The 18332-nt window shown below is 41.3% G+C and overlaps 2 protein-coding genes across 2 annotated transcripts; one reads left to right on the top strand and one right to left on the bottom strand.

Annotated features, from left to right (window-relative positions):
• The first annotated feature begins 1186 nt into the window (after positions 1-1186).
• Positions 1187-9948, top strand: si:dkey-166k12.1 (solute carrier family 22 member 13). The gene is made up of 10 exons (XM_044052164.1): positions 1187-1796; positions 2548-2651; positions 3452-3606; positions 5397-5565; positions 5676-5790; positions 6124-6224; positions 6328-6539; positions 7804-7912; positions 8012-8224; positions 9375-9948. Exons 1-10 carry the CDS (start codon positions 1485-1487, stop codon positions 9460-9462), a joined length of 1578 nt encoding a protein of 525 aa, XP_043908099.1. The 5' UTR covers positions 1187-1484; the 3' UTR covers positions 9463-9948.
• Positions 9762-18053, bottom strand: zgc:110239 (uncharacterized protein LOC550326 homolog). The gene is made up of 11 exons (XM_044052163.1): positions 17875-18053; positions 17089-17148; positions 16909-17001; positions 16076-16248; positions 15595-15844; positions 15280-15475; positions 14695-14888; positions 14506-14597; positions 12062-12223; positions 11080-11269; positions 9762-10999 (listed from the first exon to the last, which is right to left on the bottom strand). Exons 1-11 carry the CDS (start codon positions 17921-17923, stop codon positions 10812-10814), a joined length of 1647 nt encoding a protein of 548 aa, XP_043908098.1. The 5' UTR covers positions 17924-18053; the 3' UTR covers positions 9762-10811.
• Positions 18054-18332: the final 279 nt, after the last annotated feature.

Raw genomic sequence — 18332 nt, 5'->3', positions numbered from 1 at the left:
TGTGTAACTCATCCTTTACATTTCCATTCAACAACACACAAATAAATAATGAACTGCTCCTAATGTGTTACTAAATCTAATTTGTATGTGAAATAAAGTGACTTAGTGACTAAAGTGAACATTTTATGTAAGGTTTTAAATCACAATAGAGGAACTGAATGCTGACTCAGCATAAATGAGGTAACCACGTTCAGCAGTGACCGCTCCCTCTTTGTCCAGCTGGACTCAGGGAAAGAGCAGCTTTTGTTCTGCAGAGAATAACTGGACGTTTCTCTCCCACACCGACCAACTGCGCTGCTGCGGCTTCTGTTAAAGGTCCAGTTTGTGACATTTAGGACAGAAAGTGATCATAGTAACCACATACATGTTTGTATAAAGGTGAATAATCCCTTCAAAATAAAAAATCATCTGATTTGTGTCGCCTTATTATAAAGGTTTAGAAATAGAAATGGAAGCTCACGACATAAATATGAAGATAACGACGTCCTTTTTGGTTTGCAAAGGCCTCCGTAGTTCACTGACATGTTTGGGATTGTATATATTTTTTAAAAATGACCTTAATCAGTAAGTGTAGAAGAGTGTCGTGTAACCTAATGCTTTGACAGCAGGTGGCAGCAGAGGGTCCTATGTGTGTACAAAAAAATCAGGGCTTTATTGCAGGATTCGGGATGTTTGTGCAAAATAACTCATAATAATGTAATAGACAAACGTTAAGTTAAACAATGAGTGAAATAAACTTCAAATCAACAATATTCATGGTATTCATTTCAAGGTAAAAGTGTTGGTTGTGATATGAAATGGTAGTTGATTGTATGAAAGGATTAAACATTTGGAAAACAGCCTGACTTCTATGATTAAAACCAGAATTCTGCATTTTTTTTTATTTAGTTTTCAGAGATTAGAGTTAAGATTATGTATTCTTTTTCTCAGATTTATGGCATTGTTTACGGCATTCTGAAATTAAAGTTTCTCATAATTCTGGCTTTTTTTATCGATTAAAATATTTTTTCCAAAAAATAAAAAAATAAAAATTGTATGTAGCCCTCATCCTAACAATAATGTTTGCACTGCTGTGTCCTGTGTATGGATTTTAAAATGTTGCATTTAATAGTGACCCCTGGTGGACAACTGATACATCGTCAACCGTCTATATATAATATATCATTTATGTAAGTGCGCTCTCTGCTTGGCTGGGATTGATGTGTGTGTCCGTGCGTGTGTCCAGATTTCACACCACGTGGCATACTTGACTTTTTTTCTTGACTTTTTATTCACTGATACTCACACTTCCCAGGTTTTCCCCACAGCTGCGTGGACCTTGTCTGAGGGGACGTTTCCACGCGAGGACTGTGGAGGTTGGTCGCCTGCAGAAGAACTGAGTGAACAACAGTGATTGTTTACCTCCAGACTTGGTCTCCACCACCAGAAGACCTCTCTGTCTCTGTCTCCACATTTACCTACTTTTTATTTGATCTTACCCCACAATGAATTTCGACCAGATCCTCTCCGCCGTGGGAGGTTTCGGTAAATACCAGAGAATTCTCTACGTGTGGATTTGTTTGCCTCAGATCCTGCTCGCCTTCCACATGATGGCGAGCATCTTCACGGGAGCCACGCCGCCGCATCACTGCCGACACACCGGCAATCAGAGCCTGTCTCCGGGCACATTCAGCCCGAACTTCAGCCTCTCCAACGAGTCCCCGTGCGTCCTCAACCGGACTGGCGATGAGCGCGCGCCGTGCCCCCATGGGTGGGTGTACAGCCACGAGACATTCCAGAGCACTACTGTCACTGAGGTACACTTTCAGAATTATAACGTGAAAACAAATGGAAATTTATTATTGAGCTAAAAATGCACGATAACAGGGTCGGCCCAAGCCTTTACGGGGGCCTAAGCTGAATTAGATTTTGGGGGGCCCTCTCCCGCCACCTCAGACTATTATTGATACAAATGTAACACTATAGTTATGTTGTTTACACAAACCCAGTGTCACTCTTGGCTTTAGAGGGCAGTAAAATCACAAAGGTTTGGCTGTTATTTATTAATTAAATTATTCATTAAATTAAAGTTGTTCATTTGTACTTATTTTCAACGTGTGGTGAATCTGTAAACCGCAAACAGCCGTAAACTCCACATATTTACATATCTAAATGTTTCTAAAGATATCGACATTTCTTTAGTCTGTTTAAATGTTTTTTCTCTAATAAATAAATAAAAGACGATAACATCAAGTGTTACACTGCCATTGTTGAGCATTGTAACTAAGGCTGTTAAAATAAATAAATAAATAAATAAATATGATGACATGACACAAAGTATCGACAGTATCTGTGACAACCTTTACTGGCTTTGCATTGTGAAATACATTAAATATTATAAATGAAATACCGTATATGAAAAAAGTCTAATTTAAGAAAGTCACTAATAACACTCAAGTGTAATTTGTGTTATGTGAGATTACCTTCAGATTAAACAAATCATACCAAGGGAAGAGGGTCCTTGTGAACGTCTTACAGTAACTGCAGAGTTTTCCCATCTTGCTCCAGTGGGACCTGGTGTGTGACAGATCTGGACTAAACAGCCTCGGCTCCTCCATCTACATGTTTGGTCTGTTGGTGGGAGCTCCGGTGTTTGGAGCCATGGCTGACAGGTAACGTTGTGCACGTCTCTGCAGACACAGGCACAGCTGATGTCCTGGAGTTTTATTTTTTTAAATACTTGTTTTCCTTATAACAGCTTTTCTTTAAAAAGAAAAAGGTCAAATTAGGCTGATTACTGGGATACTAAGTACGTTTGATTGATTTAATCACAGCTCTGTGCTGCAGGGAATAATACAAAACTCCTTATATGGACGTCCGTAAATATGCAGAAGTCACAAAATAGACCGTTTTTATTTCATTTTTCGTCATCAAAATGAGCCAAGTGAACTTTGAATATGACAAATTTCACAAATTCAATCTGATTTTCTTTTCTTCTTTTTTTTAAATTGATTTCTTTTTGCTCAGGTGTTTCCATAGTTGGTGAAAATGAAAAAAATGACACTCTATATATTTGTCATCTATAGCATCTTTGTATGCGTTTAAACACAGTCATGGAAGAAGGGTCTCTTAAGCCTAAAATAAGCCTTTAATATGCACTTAAGGCGAGGGGACGTGCTTTTTCTGCACTGTCATGTTTCTACAGCAGCTCTGCCATTAATAAACCAGTGAAGAAGAAGAAGAAGAAGAAGGAGGAGGAGGAGGAGGAGGAAGCAGCAGAGACTTGGTAGAGTGAAAGAGTGAAGAAAGTTGAGAAAGTGTTTCCATCCTTTATGGTACGTTAAGGCCACCGTAGTTCCCTTAGCGCACATATGTCAGCACTTTGTACACACTGGACCTTTAACTGTGAACTCACAATAACACAGTTCTTATTTCTCACGTCCACTCATGTCTCGTCCCTCTGTCCCTCCAGGTACGGCAGGCGTTTTGTCCTGCTGCTGTCCATCGCTCTGCAAACCGTGTTTGGGGTCGCCGTCGCTTTCGCGCCCAACTTCCTCGTGTACGTGGCTCTCCGCTTTGCCGTCGGCACGACGATCTCCGGAGTCATCATCAACGCCTTCGTCCTCGGTACGGTCACTGATAATAAACACAGAAACACTGATGTTTGTGCTGCAGAAACACTGTAGTCGTTGTGGAGAGTGAGTGGGTCAGTACGCTTTTGACACACTATAGAATTCTACACAGGAATCAACAAGCATAACACATCATGGAACTGGTGAATAACAACAATAATAATAAGATTATATGAAAGCCATCATGACACATTACACTTTACTTTAGACAACACAAAGAAAATGAATGAAATCAAAATAAAGAATACGGGGGTTCCCACAGGTCCTTGAAATCCTTGGAAAGTTTGTGAACAAACAAACATAGACATGGGTCATTGAAAGAGCTTGAATTGTGTTGATATTTAGGTAAATGTCTCCCTCGTTTGTTACAACGCCACCTACTGATTCATGCCCTGCATTGCTTGATGTGCTTAGATGAGACCTACGCAGGACAAACGTTGAGTCTTAATTACTAGCGTTGATGTGGACACTGTCCACTCTCTCTCTCTCACACCCTCTCTCCGCCGTTGACGTTTCCGTGCAGAACGACGATCAAGTAAAGTTAAGTAAATAGAGAGAGAGAGCAAATGACGAAGTGATGATGCCTGTCTCACCAAAAGACAAATTACATTCGAGACAGACTTTGACCAACATCTCAAGGAAAAGCAGATGCAGCGCGTGCTGCAAATCAATAAAAGTTACAAGTTGTCCTCCCTTCTTAATGAAGCTGTGTAAGCAAATTCGGTCCTTGTATTTGAGGGAATTGACCCTTGAAAGTCCTTGAATTTAATGTCCAACCAAGGCGTGGGAACCCTGTGAACAATAAAAGTACAATGTAAACATTAGAGCAAATATAAGTTCATATAAGTGTTGTAACGTCTCACGTTGTTTTGTGCTACTTCCTGTCCAAAGCCAGAGCATGAACCCTTGTCCTGTCCTCTCCTGTCCTCTCCTGTCCTCTCCTGTCCTGTCCTGTCCTGTCCTCTCCTCTCCTCCTAAAGCAAGATTAAAGAGTTTTATTTGTCACATGCATCGTTACACTCATATAACCCACAGTGAAATGTAACCCTGGGAACAGCAGCTGCAGCAGCATGAGACAGGAAGAACTTAGCCAGGGTGGTGAGGACGGCACAGGGGATTGTGGGATGCCGTCTATGAGATCTGGACTCAGTTTACACTGACCGAGTCCAGAGGAGGGCCAGACGTATTGCAACAGATCCCACACACACGGGCTACGCACTGTTTGTACCGCTGTTCCCCCGCGCCCCCCCCGCCCCCCAACACACACAAGCAGCCACACACACCCCTGCTCAACGCTCCATAAACCTGGACCTGGACCTTGCACCAAGTTGCACTAAGCTGCACTTTGTAGTTTTATATTTCACTTGCACATACTTGTAGTTTTATATTTATTTAAGTGTTAAGTCTTTCGTTATTTATGTTATTTTATTGTGTGCCTTTAAGCCGGGAGTCACTGCAAAATGTCATTATGTCATCATAATGACAAAAGAAATTCTTGTAGCATTGTAGTGTAATACTCTAGTATGTACAGACTATACACATGTGTATATATATATATATATATATATATATGTATATATATATATATATACATATGCATACTAAGTAATAAAGATCTAAATCTAAACAACATAATAAACAACAAACAGCAAGTAACAGTAAAACAAAATGAAATGAAAGCGTTAAAGTGACAAATGCATGATGCAGTTTTAGCAGCAGTCGTACTCAAAGTGTGCATTGAGAAACATTGTGCTATCTGTATTGATTATTGTCCATATTGTCCAGGCACTGAGTGGACGTGCACTAAGAGACGCATGCTGGCCGGCATCCTCACAGACTACGCCTTTGGACTGGGCTACATGCTGATAGCAGGCGTAGCATATCTCATACGAGACTGGAGAAAGTTGCAGCTGGCCATATCAGCCCCAGGCTTCCTCCTCATATTCTATATATGGTGGGAAATCACACCTTTCATTTCCTTACATACATGAACTGTGACCTTCATCTGCCTCACAGCTCTTACGCCTTGTCTGTCTGTCTGTCTGCCTGTCTGTCTGTGGTCAGGGTGGTGCCTCAGTCCGCCCGATGGTTGTTGGCCAAAAACAGGAGAGACGAAGCCGTCGCTCTCCTCCACGAGGCCGCACGTGTTAACGGCAGAGTTTTACCTCCGGCTGCACAGGTGAGCCTGTCTCATTTTTACTCCTTTAAATCTGTAAATTGTGTTTGTTTGTTTATTTTTACTGAGATAACTACAAAAACTACATGACCAGTGTAAAATGAGGTTTGGTGATAGGGTGGAGGATCAGACAAAGGCAGTGGAATATTTAATCCACTAGCTTTAAGATTAATATAACTATAGGGCGTTTTTAACATAATTTATTATTTAAACTTTAAAAACTACAAGTGTCACTGCTGTCCCATAGATATTTAGAATAGTAATAGTAGAATAGTGTTGTTTTGGTTGATATTTGTCTATATTTGGTTGATATTTGTCTGTGTGTGTCACTTTGAGAACTGTGAGATTTTAGGTGAGGAGAAGCGAAGTCACTCTGTGGTGGATCTGGTTCGAACACCTCAGATGAGGAAGAGGTCCCTCATCTTGTTCTACATCTGGTAAACATTTCTATCACATCTTTGGTTATTTTCTCTCTCTTGTCTCTGTTTTAATAATAATAATACTAATTATTAAATGAATAATGCCTTACTGTAACCACAGGTGTGTGAACGTGCTGGTGTACTACAGCCTCTCACTGGGCGTGTCCAGCTTAGGGACCGACCTCTACCTGACCCAGTTTGTCTTTGGCTTGGTGGAGATCCCGGCGCGTTCTCTGGTCCTGCTCACGCTGCCCTTCAGCCGCCGACTCTCCCAGAGTGGCTTCATGGCAGTGGGAGGCGTGGCCTGTCTGCTCATGCTCACGGTCCCTGCAGGTGGGACAGACATTCAGACAGTCGCACAATTAAATATCTCAGCACATTCACTGTGTTTTGGTAAAACTTAGTGCAATGTTCTCTATTTAGAGCAGGGGTCTCAAAGTGGCAGCCCGGGGGCCACATGTGGCCCTCGAATTGATTTCATGTGGCCCTCCAAACAATATCAAGTTGTAACAAGTCATTTCTATATGTTTTTATTTTTAAATGAATAGATTAATTTTGCATCATAAATATGTTTTTTTTTTATTGTTGCGTATTAAAACAACCACTTGTATTTTGAAATGATCCAATCCAACTTTATTTGTAAAGCACTTGAAAACAAACACAGTGGACGTACAAAGTGCTGTACAGAATAATGGATAAAAGACAGAAGAAGTAAAAGACAGAAAAGCTCACACGAGGCAATAGAGTACATATAAAAAAAAGGAATTAATACGGCATATTGATGATATGAGCTCATAACGTCCACTGCAACTGTTGCTTTTCCCCAAAAAGTTGGGCTTTTTCTTCTTTTTTTTAGATTCAAAACCCAGCGCATTTTGGAGCCTCACAGTGTCGTCATACTTTAACGTAGAGACGTGGTTGAAACTTTAAACGGGTCAAAAGACTTGGGTTTTCTCACCTATATCAAAGTTTTGATACCTATTATGGTTTTTAAACAATCGCAGTTTAACTTTTGGACATTTTCATGTTTTATAAGGAGTGTGTATTGCACCCATTAGAGTGGCACACTCTAGCTATGAAAATAACCACAACAATCTTGAAACAAACTCTTCTCCTGCCCATAATTTCCAACCTACACAGACATTTTTAACATAAAAAACTTTGCTTTGGTTGTTGTCTAACCCTGTGTGTTGTTTTCACTTTCATATGATTTGAGGATTTTCTTAAAATCACCCAAAAGTGCAGCGAGTTCTGATCAAACCTCCCATTGACTCCCATGTTATAACTCAACTTTGGCGTTTTCACAAATTTTAACGTGGGAGTTCCTGAAAGCCTTTTTTATCTGTGTCATCAACCGTTCTTGAAATACAAAAACTTTATAACATGTTGTTTTTTCAAAATCATATTAGGTGTATAAGAAATGCCATCAAAAATAGTCAGAATATGAGTGTATTCCTATTAAAATAAGTATTGGGTCTTGATAAAAGAGGATATTCATATAGAAAGTCATTAACTAGTGTACGTATATGACAGGAATGTGTAAATGATTGTTATCACTGTTATAATTTCTAATTATAAACTTCCCCTATGTTTGTAGATAATCCTAATCTCCTGGCTGGACTCGCTATGGTTGGGAAGTTTGGCATAACGGCTGCCATTGCTGTCATTTATGTGTACACCGCTGAGATATTCCCCACGGTGTTACGGTGGGACATCTTTGCTATCAATTTCCCACCTCGCCAATAATTAATATTTGTAAATCCAGCTCTAAAAAAATCCTTAAATCCTCTCCTGCATATCCACAGGCAAACAGGAATAGGCATCTCGTCTATGTTTGCCAGAGTGGGCGGCGTGTTGGCGCCTGTGATCAGCATGCTGGGCGTCCACAGCCCCGCGGCTCCTCTGGTCATCTTTGGTACGTCCACAGTGTTGGGAGCCGCGCTGGCCCTGGCCCTGCCCGAAACTGCAGACAGACCTCTACCTGACACGGTGGAGGACGCAGAGAACTGGGACACGAGGTATTACAACCCTCTGTTCTGCCACATAATAATCCATAATCTGGATCAGATCTGGAGGAAACTTTCGACAAAGATTTAAGCATTTAGCAGAACAAAAGAGGAACAAGCTACAGAGAAGTCTTGGAAAGAACTCCACTAGATAGGAAGAGTGGACTGACAGAGGGTGAGAGTGCAGGGGAGGGGGTAAGGTAAGTGCTCGGACAGAAGATGCTTTTGGAAGAACTGGGCCTTCAACAGCTTCTTTAAGATGGACAGGGTCCATGGATGCCTCTGTTCTGGTAGCACTCAGTAGGTCATTCCACTAGCGTGGAGCGACACACATGTCAAATGTCTCGCGTGGGGTGTTGGCACCGCCAGACGACAAGGTAACACAAGCCTTTAAGGTGGGAGCAGACCCATGAAGCACTTTGTAGGCTAGCATCAGTGATTTGAATTTGATGCGGGTGGCTAAGGGTAGCCAGTGAAGTTCATGTGCCCTTTTAGGTGCCACCACACTCTGGACCACCTGGAGGGGTTTCACAGCACAGGTATACAGGGAGGCAGTAGACAAGGTGGGAGATGACCAAAGTCTAGGACTAGAAGCTAGGTAGCCTGTTGACATGATCTGTAAAGGTCAACTGGTCATCAACCATTACACCCAAGTTTATTGCCGTCTTGGAAGGAGCCAGAGATAGGGAGTCGATATAATGCAGATGTTATGATGCATCGTTGGCTTGGCTGGGAAGACCAGCAGTTCAGGATTTCTTGAATATTTCAAAGTGATTTGATTCTTACCAAAATTCAATGGATGATACGAAATTCAGATTGATCCATCAAAGACCGAAGACAAGAGGTTGCTAACAGGAGGACAAACTGTGACTCTCAAACACTTATCATTTAAGTGCTTGAGTCACAAGTCCTAACTCAACTACAGCAATGCTGGAAGGGAATTTTGCTCTTTTTCTAAAATAGTTAGGAAACTGGCATATGTTTCTAAGATCTATTTCACAAAAACAACCATCTGTGTTATTACACTTCACGTATATTAAAGCTCTCAGCCTCTGTGACCCTGAGCAGAAGTTAAGTGATTTATCGCCACGTTTGTTCCCACGTGAAGACCTCAGTCTCTGTGAGCAAGCTCACAGTCTCCTTTGTGTTTCGTCTCCTGCAGGCCTCACGTCACCAAGGACAACCGTGAGATATGCGAGGGTCTGAGCCAGGCGGAGGAGGAGCTGCGGCATCTAGAGAGCCAGACGTGACATTGATGTTCATAACATGTTGTTCACATGTCTTAATACTTTAGATTCACTTCATGAGAATTGGGTTTAAAGCAATGTTTAGTTAGTCAACCTGTGTTGATCTGAAGAACGAGATTAGCGCTTTAGAGCCTAAGCAGACGGTCACTCCCTCTTTAATGCAGCGTGTATCATCGTAATCCTGTCAATTACATCAGGGACTTTTATTCTTCAGGGGTTTAAGGATTTACTGCAGATTTGGCAACTCATAAAACTTTTTATACCGTTTTTGTACTTTCATACTCATTTTATAACATTCGAGCCAAGAGAATTAAAACTTTATTATGCTTTTCATTGAGTAGTTCTTCTGTAGTTCTCAGTAAGTGAAATGTGATTTTATATTGTGTAGGACTTTGTTTTGATGCATCACTTGCCATAGTAACTTTGACAACTAACTTTAACCAGCACATGTCTTATTAAGCGTTAAAAAAAAAAAAAAAATTCTTCTTAGAACATTTATTTTTGCCCTGTGCATTTGCAACAACACAAATCACAAAAAACATTAACTGGAAATGTGTACAACAAAGGCACTGTACCTGTGCCGTCCAACCCATGGTTTAGAGCAAAGACGGCTCTGTGCAAGTCGCATAAGAACGTAAATCAAGTGATCTTAAAGAACAAAAACAACAATTCTCACTCCGATTACAGGCTCACAGCTAAAGGTGCAGTAGGAGAGAAGGTTCAGACCAATCACGGAACAGTTTAGAGTGTTGGACGTGTACAATAAACGCTATAAACACAAGTCAATATCGGCTAAATAGATCTACATAGAACGAGTAGGGCTCGGTATCAAACTTAGATACTAACCAAACTTTAGACTGGGCTCTGAGGACGTTCACTTTCAAGTTTCAGTACCTAAGGAGTTCATCTCATCAGTGTCACTGAGCCGAAAAGCATGCAGCGCGCGGTTTGACTTTGTGTAAAGTGCCTTGTACATTGTGATTTGGTGGTAAACGAATATAAAGTTTGATTTGATCCAATAAGTCTGAGTGAGTGTGCCTGTGTTGTGTGTTGAAAAGTTTGTCCTTGTTTTTCAGGCAATCTAAAGTGACAACAAAACTTGATAGGGAGTTGGAAAAACAGCCAGAGAATGAAACCGGTGTTGAAAATAGTATCGTGCAGGGAGTCCATATCAAAGAAATGTCGTCAAGCATTTTAATTAAGTATTTCAATTCAAAAATGAGTGAAGAGATGAGCTCAGGAGGGAGTGGTGATCCCAAAACACCTGCCGATGAAACCCCGTCAATTATTTCTCCAGTGATTCTGCCAACTGCAGCTTTAACAAACACGATCGAGAACATGGAGCGAACCGTCTACGCCAGAGTCACGTATGTAGCGTCAGTGGCCACGCCACAGTTGTTATCCTTCATAGACATGAGGATGTAGCCGTCGTTGCCCCAGTACGTGGACCACGAATTCTTAACGAACCAGTATGGCTCCCCGTCTAGGCTCCCGTAACCCACCGCAAGCACGGCGTGGTCCAAATCGTCAGTGGTGTTACCTGAAAAACAAGGAGGTGGAGTTTCAGAGAGAGTAAAAGTGGTTTCGGTTTAAAATAAAAAAGCAAAGAGGTAAACATACCACAGGCAGGTTCGTAGTAAACACCGTGGCTGTAGAAAACAAACGATCGATGCGAAGCGTCGATACTAATGGCCACGGGGCCGTTCTTATAGAGCGCCACCTTGAGGGCCTCTGCGTCTCCGGACGTGACGTTGGTGTAGCTCTGGATGCGTGCGGTGAGCTGAGACGAGTTCAAGTGGCAAAATCCATTCTGTTCAGAGAGGGAAGGATATTTTAAAAAAAAAAAACACACAGGAGCCTGAACCTGTGGAGATTTCAAGCAGAGTAACTTGTTCTACAGTTACTCACAAAACACGTCTCATTTTCTCAGAATAAAAACAAAACAAGTTCAGCAGGGAATGGGAATCATACGGTTAATGTGACGTCTACAAAAAGGACCACAAAAAAAATACAGAAACATCAAACTGACTCAAGAGGAATCAGAGGCTCATTGCAATCGTGAGAAAATGTCTTAAGGGGCTTCAGTGTCTTTTTTCCCCCCCACTTAGAAATAACAGAACATGTCATTTCATCTGGTGCCAACAAAACTTAACATAGTGCATGGTCACCTCAAGGCAGAACAAAACAAGTGTGTCAAAAAGGAACCACTCGTCTGTTATCATAAAAAAAAAATAAACAAAATGATTCCACACAGACAGAAATGATCATTATATTTACACATTATATGCCAAGGAGCTGCAGGTGGACAGATTTTAGGAATTTATCTCAAGTTAAAGTCACTTTTGCTGATTTCTTGTTGTTTTTCTGTCTCCGTTTGGGTTTCAATAACAGAAATTATCCAACAATATTTTAATGCTGTGTCCTTCATCTGAACACTGGCTCCATCAAGCAATAATATCAGACCTGACTAAGGGAGGGTTTGTGTGTATACAGCAGCAGCGCAGGGGCGAGTGGGGACAAGAAATACAAAAATGTTTTACTGAAAATGGATTATTTTTGCTGCAACAAGTAAAAAGGCATCACATGTTGGTTCTCTTCTCACCATTCCCATATAGGCTCCGTACGTCTCCGTCGTGGCGATGCCGCCGTGTTTCATGATCCACTCGTACGCTCTCCACTCCTCTCCGCCGTCACAGCCGTTGTTGCCGAAACCCCAGGAACAGTCGACCAGCATCTGCTGAGACAGAACCTGCAGGGAGCCCGTCTGAAAGAACAAACAAAGAGTGTGAATATTATTAACTTGTTTCTGCACTGCGGGAATCAAACCCTCTTAAAAAAAAAAACAAAAACACAATATTTTCAGCCTCCACAGTCTCGTGACCTGAGGCCCATTTCAGAAAGCAGGTTCAACAAACTCCGAGTTAAAACCTTAACTCTAGGTTGACCAACTCTGAGCGGTCAAACTGAGTTTTCAGTTCCAGAACAGCTGATCCGCATTAGTTCAATCAACTCTGAGTATGTTCACTCGCAGTTAAGTGTGTGCGTTGGGAATGAAAAAAGCTATCATCAATGGAGCACGACGATTCACCATGGCAACGGGTAAACAAAGAGCACAGCCTCCACTTTAATCGAGTTGAGCAGAAATATTGACATTTACGTGAAGACGAGTCAATAAATGAACACTATTTCATACAGTGTAATCCACTCATTCCTCATTTCACTAACGCATGATAAATGCTGCAGTCGCACACTTATGTTACATTTGATTTGATATTTATTCAGCTGTAACCTGACGGGGAGAGAAACTGAAGATGAGAATATGGATCAAACTGATAAAAACATAGTTTACTTATGGACCTATGATTATAAAGTCCAACTGAAGAGTCAATGTTCAAACTGACCCACTATTTTACATTAAAACATCTTGCTCAACACCATTTCATGACTATATTTCGTGTAAATATAAAATGCTGTCAAAGCACAGTGAGATTTTGTCTGCAGCGAGATTCAAAGGGTCAATTCTAAACTAAACTATTTGGATATGTGGTGATATGTACTGACTTAAGGCGAGTAGACGTGCAGGCTTGTGATAATGGATGTGTTGAGTAGGTACTTTTGTAAACCGTGTCGTGCCGTGCCAAGGCGAGTAGAGCTGGTGGAAATACACCACAAGTCCTTGATATGAGGACGCGCAAGCATCCATCCCCGCAACCCCCCCAAAAGCTGCGGTATAGTTCGCACACTGGAAGTAACATCTAATAGGGATTTCGATGTTTTGAAAGACGTAAAATTCCATTAATTCGTATTTCTGGCAGATATTCAGCACGAGCGGGAGAGGAAGTCAGAAAATAAAACATCCGGTTTACAGAAAAAAAAAGATCCTGTGTTGACACCACATAATACTTCACTTTACTACAGCTCAGCATGCTCCTGTTTATTCGGTCGGGTGAAACACTGCTCTGTATGTTGTGCTTACAACATTTACAGAGGATTTCTGTGCAAGAAGAACCCCAAAGGAAACTAGTCTCTGAAGCGGGCGCACGTGAGACAGCAGCAGTGAAGTGCAACTTGGCTGAGCTGCACGGCCCGGGCGGAGCGTGACCATTCTGCCCAGCAACAGTGAATACTATTTTCTGACTGGCTGATAGGTCTCTAATTCAAGACAGCTGTATGAATGAACTGAGCAGAGCAATCTGCCTCCGCATCATCGTTTCATAGATTAATTGATTTGCAGTGACTTTTAACGCGTGGGAAATGTCATCTGTGGCGTGCCAGTGTGTACATTTATTGAAATGTGTGTCTCTCATGCTGAATGCAGCCCTAAGATGGTATTTCCACAGGAAATACCACAGCAAGCTGCCTCTGCCACGTTTTGCACTTGCAGTCACTCGATCGTCAAGCCCCTGCAGTGCTCACTCATCCCCCTCCCCACTCACTGATAACTCCCTGCCCACTTTTTGTAGATTTTTTAAAATCAGGCATTGGGCGGAGTCCGCTTCAGAACAGGGGTTTAGTTCCTCTTTAAGCTGAACTGTCTTTGTGAAACTGAAAAACCAAGTTTCCCTCATCTCAGGGTTAACTAACTCAGAGTTCTCACTTGACCTGCTTTCTGAAACAGGTCCCTGGTGACTTTTAGAGTTAAAAGATACAACTATTAAGTAGAATTTTAACAGTTTCAAGTGTTTTTCTTAAAAAAAAAAAAATAAATAATAATAATAATAAAAAAATCTGTAATTTAAATTTAATAAATGTGAAGATCCTGGATAGACAAGACGATTAAAGACATTGTCATTTTGAGGGTTGGAAACACAGGTTTTAACATTTAAAGATTTTGAAATTTTCATGGCCCCAAATGATGAACAAAAAAAACAAAAAAAAAAAAAAACGGATCAATAAATGAAAAATAGTTGTCATTTGCAACTTTATCTGCTAAAAATAATAATGATGATAAAAATGTGATCGATTCAGAACATCTGTGGATCAAAGAGGATTAGGAAGCAGCCCAGTCTGCACAGGCCAGTGTTTGTGTAGTGAAAGCTACTTCACCTTTAGGAAGAGAGCGCCCTCTACTGCTCCAGTGGTGGCAAAGCTCCAGCAGGAGCCACATATGGCTTGATCCTTCACTGGGGTCACAGCACCTGAAAGGGAAAAGAGCACATGTAACTACAGTATGGGGATTATGTGCTACCAGACAGATGCACCTTTATAAACCATTTCAGAGAGATGTGTGTGTACCATAAAGCCTCCAGTCAAATGAATCGGGCACTTCCACCCCTTCATAAACCTTGGAGGGGAAAGGGAGACCTCTATTTGGAGTCTTTGCACTTTTCCTCCCTCTCATGGTGGCCAGCTCTGACATGGTGCGGTCTGACAGAGAGTTCAGAGCCAGAGAGAAAGACAGCCCTGCTCTGTTCTTGGAGTGGACATACCTACGAGGAAACACTTATTAGATCATGTCAAAATCCTTTTCATGGAAACTCTTTATTGCAATAAATATGACTGTGTCCTGGAAGAAAACAATCATGTGGTAGTGCCAAGAAAATTAAACTCTAAACATGCTGGAAACCTCTCATAATTTCTCACCCGTGCATTGGAATGTGGTGATGCTAACATTAAGACTACAGGGTGATTAACTGAACCTTTAGTCCAAAATAAAATTACAATATCTGTTGGGAAAACAAAATTTGTTACTTCCCCCAAATCGTTCAACCCTAGTGTCAAAACGTCAGTATTTCAGAATCTCAATCACCTACACTGCAAATGCACTTTTACACAGTGAAATTAAAACCAACTTTAAATGACAGCTCTCTGTCCACTCACCTGAGGTTATGAACAAAAGCGTGCTCCCTCTTTTCATGCTCTCTTTCATCGCGGTACTGTCGCTGAAACTTGTCCTTGAAATGGCTGAACATGCGCTGAGAGTGGCCCGACGCTGTGGTGTGGATGAGATCTTTCATCGGGTTGGCCAACATGTGGTGCTCCACACCTGGACCAGGAAACCCCCCACAACTCATCTCTATGAGGAATTAAAAAATAAATAAATAAATAAATAAATAAATAAATAAATAAAGTTCTTTATGCTTTTAAAGCTCTTTACGTCCAGTGTTTCAACTACAGCAGGAAAGAGACACAAACCGTCAGGCAGGGAGAAGACTTTGGGGTCCACATGAGTAATGAACTCCTTGTAGTCCACCAAGTATTTATCATAGTGAGAGCCCAGCAGTGTGTTGTATCCCATCATCTCATAATGGAGGGGTGTGGCAGGCTCATTGTCCCCCTCCGAGTGGGTCACCCACAGAGTGTACGTGTTCTTCTTGTAGCCCACAGTGGTCACGTTCTGCCAAACTTCACATAGGGAACCTGCATAGTACTCCATCCTCAGGAACTACAGGGAGAAACCACATCTTTATTTATGAGACGAGACAAAAAAGTGAGAGTTTAATCAAGAGCACGGAGTCAGAGTTTAATTTCAGTGTGATATAGAGATTAGAATTTTGAGTTCAGGATCAGGGGGACTGGTGTATGACACAGACGTGCCTTTAGAAAGACTTTTACAGGAGTCTGCCCCGTGGTTAACTACACAGTACACAGAGTGTGTTTATGTGTACACACACACCTGGAAGCCCTGGATATTAGGCAGTGCCGCCTGAGGTGTGACCGTCTCATTCTGTGTTCCGTTGACCTGAAAGCACTTCATCACATTCAGTTCCACCTCCGTGGTCTCGGGTGAGATCTTGTAGGCGATGCCCCACTGCGGCTCTGCCCCCAACTGGTATGTCGACACTTGCCCTTAACCATCAAAAAAAAATGGGAGATGTTGAAATGACACTATTGCCTCCTTGCAGCGCCTTTCCTCATCACTCTCTGTCTCTAAACAATAATATAATCACACTGACACTAAGCTGACAAACAACTACAAGTCGTATACATGTGAGAAAAGAACTGGTCAAGTGAAGAGGTTGGTAAGTAAAGTGAAGTAGTTTTACTCTTATTCGAGTAGTTTATTTTCCTTTTTTAATAAATATATTTGCTACAGGGACAATGTAATACATACATGCAGTATATACACAGTTTATAATGGTTTTGAGGCATCACAATCCAGAGTTTAGAATGTTAAAAAGGCGTAAGAAACAGCAAAGGGGAATGATTGATGGAGGGTGAAAAATCTACAAGGCAGGAACCAACTTTATAATCTATATTAAAAAAAGACAATGCTGCAAAACTCAGGCTCAGAGTCACATGAATTTCTGATACGAGTCACAAGTTCCAAGAAAGTGCATGGTCAGTCTTTTTCACTTCATGCTTATGAACTGAGTGACTGCTTATGAGCCACTCTTGTCTGACACAAGAGGATCTCAGTTTCACATCACTAATCCAACCACGAAGGAGGAATACAGAGTCAGGTTTCAGATAAAGAGGCAGGATTCAACATTTTAAAGTCTTTCTTACCATGGTAGTAGTCTATTCTGCTGGACTTTGTTGGCAGATCAAACCAGGCCTCAAACGGCTCATTGATCTCAGCATAGGGCAGAGAAATTACTCCTGCAATGGGAAAGTTGGGTAATGAGGTTAATTCTGAGAAAAGAGAGAGACGTCAACATGTAATCTTCTGGCTGGAACGACATTTACCTTTAACATGATAGCTGTTTCCAAAATCTGGAGGGGAAGGGACAGCTTTTCCCTCTGCAACTAAAAGAGGAGAAAGAAATGTTGCTTCAGTTGGCATTTCTGACCTAGTTTATTTCTTCTTAATATCTGCACATTAAACAATTCATCTGTTACTTTCTCTTTATGATATCCTCCATTTTTTATTTTTGGTTCCACAAATGAAAATGATTCCATTTTGGCTCATTATAGAGCAAATTAACCCAAACATATGCACATTTGAGAAGCTAAAACGTTTATTGGTGAGGTTTGTTCATTGTGACCTATTGTACAAACATACTTTACGTTATCCTAACTTTATCCTGCCGCAAAGTAAAGATACATGTACAAACATGGGGGGTCCAAAATGGCCACCTGAGCTGACGCAGCTCCTGATATAAACATAAAAAGGCTCATCCTGGAGTTAATGAAATTGGGTCTTTGTACACTTACTAAAAAGAAACAACTGTTTTGTACACACTGGACCTTTAATAGTTATCAAATCAAACATATGTTGCAGGCCCACTGCACAATAATGATGATGTCCTTTGCACATTACCTAATTAAAGAGTACACTCTACAGTGTTGTATAGTGCCATTGGTGGTTTAAAAAGAGAGTATACAGTTATCCTTACGAGCAAGCCCATTCTAATTTCTCATATTTCTAACATAGGTTTGGTTTACTCGCCATTACTGAATAGCGACGAGATGCTATTGTAGCATGAAGCTAGCTAAAAACACGTAAGTGACAAACAACGCGTTGTCTCTTACCTACGACAGCCAACAAAACAACAACAACTGCAATGAGCCAGCACCGCATTGTTGCTTCTCCGCGCACAGAAATGCAAAGGAGGACAATAAGTGAGTGGTCAGATTGAACTCAAACAACAAAAACACATGACTCAGGAGGAGCCCACACGAAGCAGATACCCAAAAAACGCTGATAAAATTAAGTTACTGCCGTCCTATCTTAACCAATCACAGTGGGGCGTGGAGGAGCATTGACCAATCAGATACGAGAGGCGGAGAGGCGGGTCTTATATTATTACATGTCATTATATGTAAGGAGACCATGTGATTTGTGTCATGTGGCTATGTAAATGTATATGTGTATGTATGTAAGTACTGTATTGACACACACATATATATATATACACATATACACACATGTTGTCAACTGTTGTCACTTCAACTGTCCCAACACTTAAGTTATTAACAACAGCTTGGAT

The sequence above is a fragment of the Solea senegalensis genome, linkage group LG20 (assembly GCF_019176455.1).
Source record: "Solea senegalensis isolate Sse05_10M linkage group LG20, IFAPA_SoseM_1, whole genome shotgun sequence".
In the NCBI taxonomy this organism is placed as follows: domain Eukaryota; kingdom Metazoa; phylum Chordata; class Actinopteri; order Pleuronectiformes; family Soleidae; genus Solea; species Solea senegalensis.
This window is presented reverse-complemented; position numbering and strand designations above follow the sequence as displayed.

Coding starts and splice junctions, on each gene's coding strand:
- si:dkey-166k12.1 (XM_044052164.1), top strand. CDS start 1,485: ATGAATTTCGACCAGATCCTCTCCGCCGTGGGAGGTTTCGGTAAATAC. Junction 3,607..5,396: donor CATCAACGCCTTCGTCCTCG/GTACGGTCACTG, acceptor CATATTGTCCAG/GCACTGAGTGGACGTGCACT. Junction 5,566..5,675: donor CTCCTCATATTCTATATATG/GTGGGAAATCAC, acceptor GTCTGTGGTCAG/GGTGGTGCCTCAGTCCGCCC.
- zgc:110239 (XM_044052163.1), bottom strand. CDS start 17,923: ATGCGGTGCTGGCTCATTGCAGTTGTTGTTGTTTTGTTGGCTGTCGTA. Junction 15,845..16,075: donor CTAATATCCAGGGCTTCCAG/GTGTGTGTGTAC, acceptor TTCTCCCTGTAG/TTCCTGAGGATGGAGTACTA. Junction 15,476..15,594: donor AGTCTTCTCCCTGCCTGACG/GTTTGTGTCTCT, acceptor AATTCCTCATAG/AGATGAGTTGTGGGGGGTTT.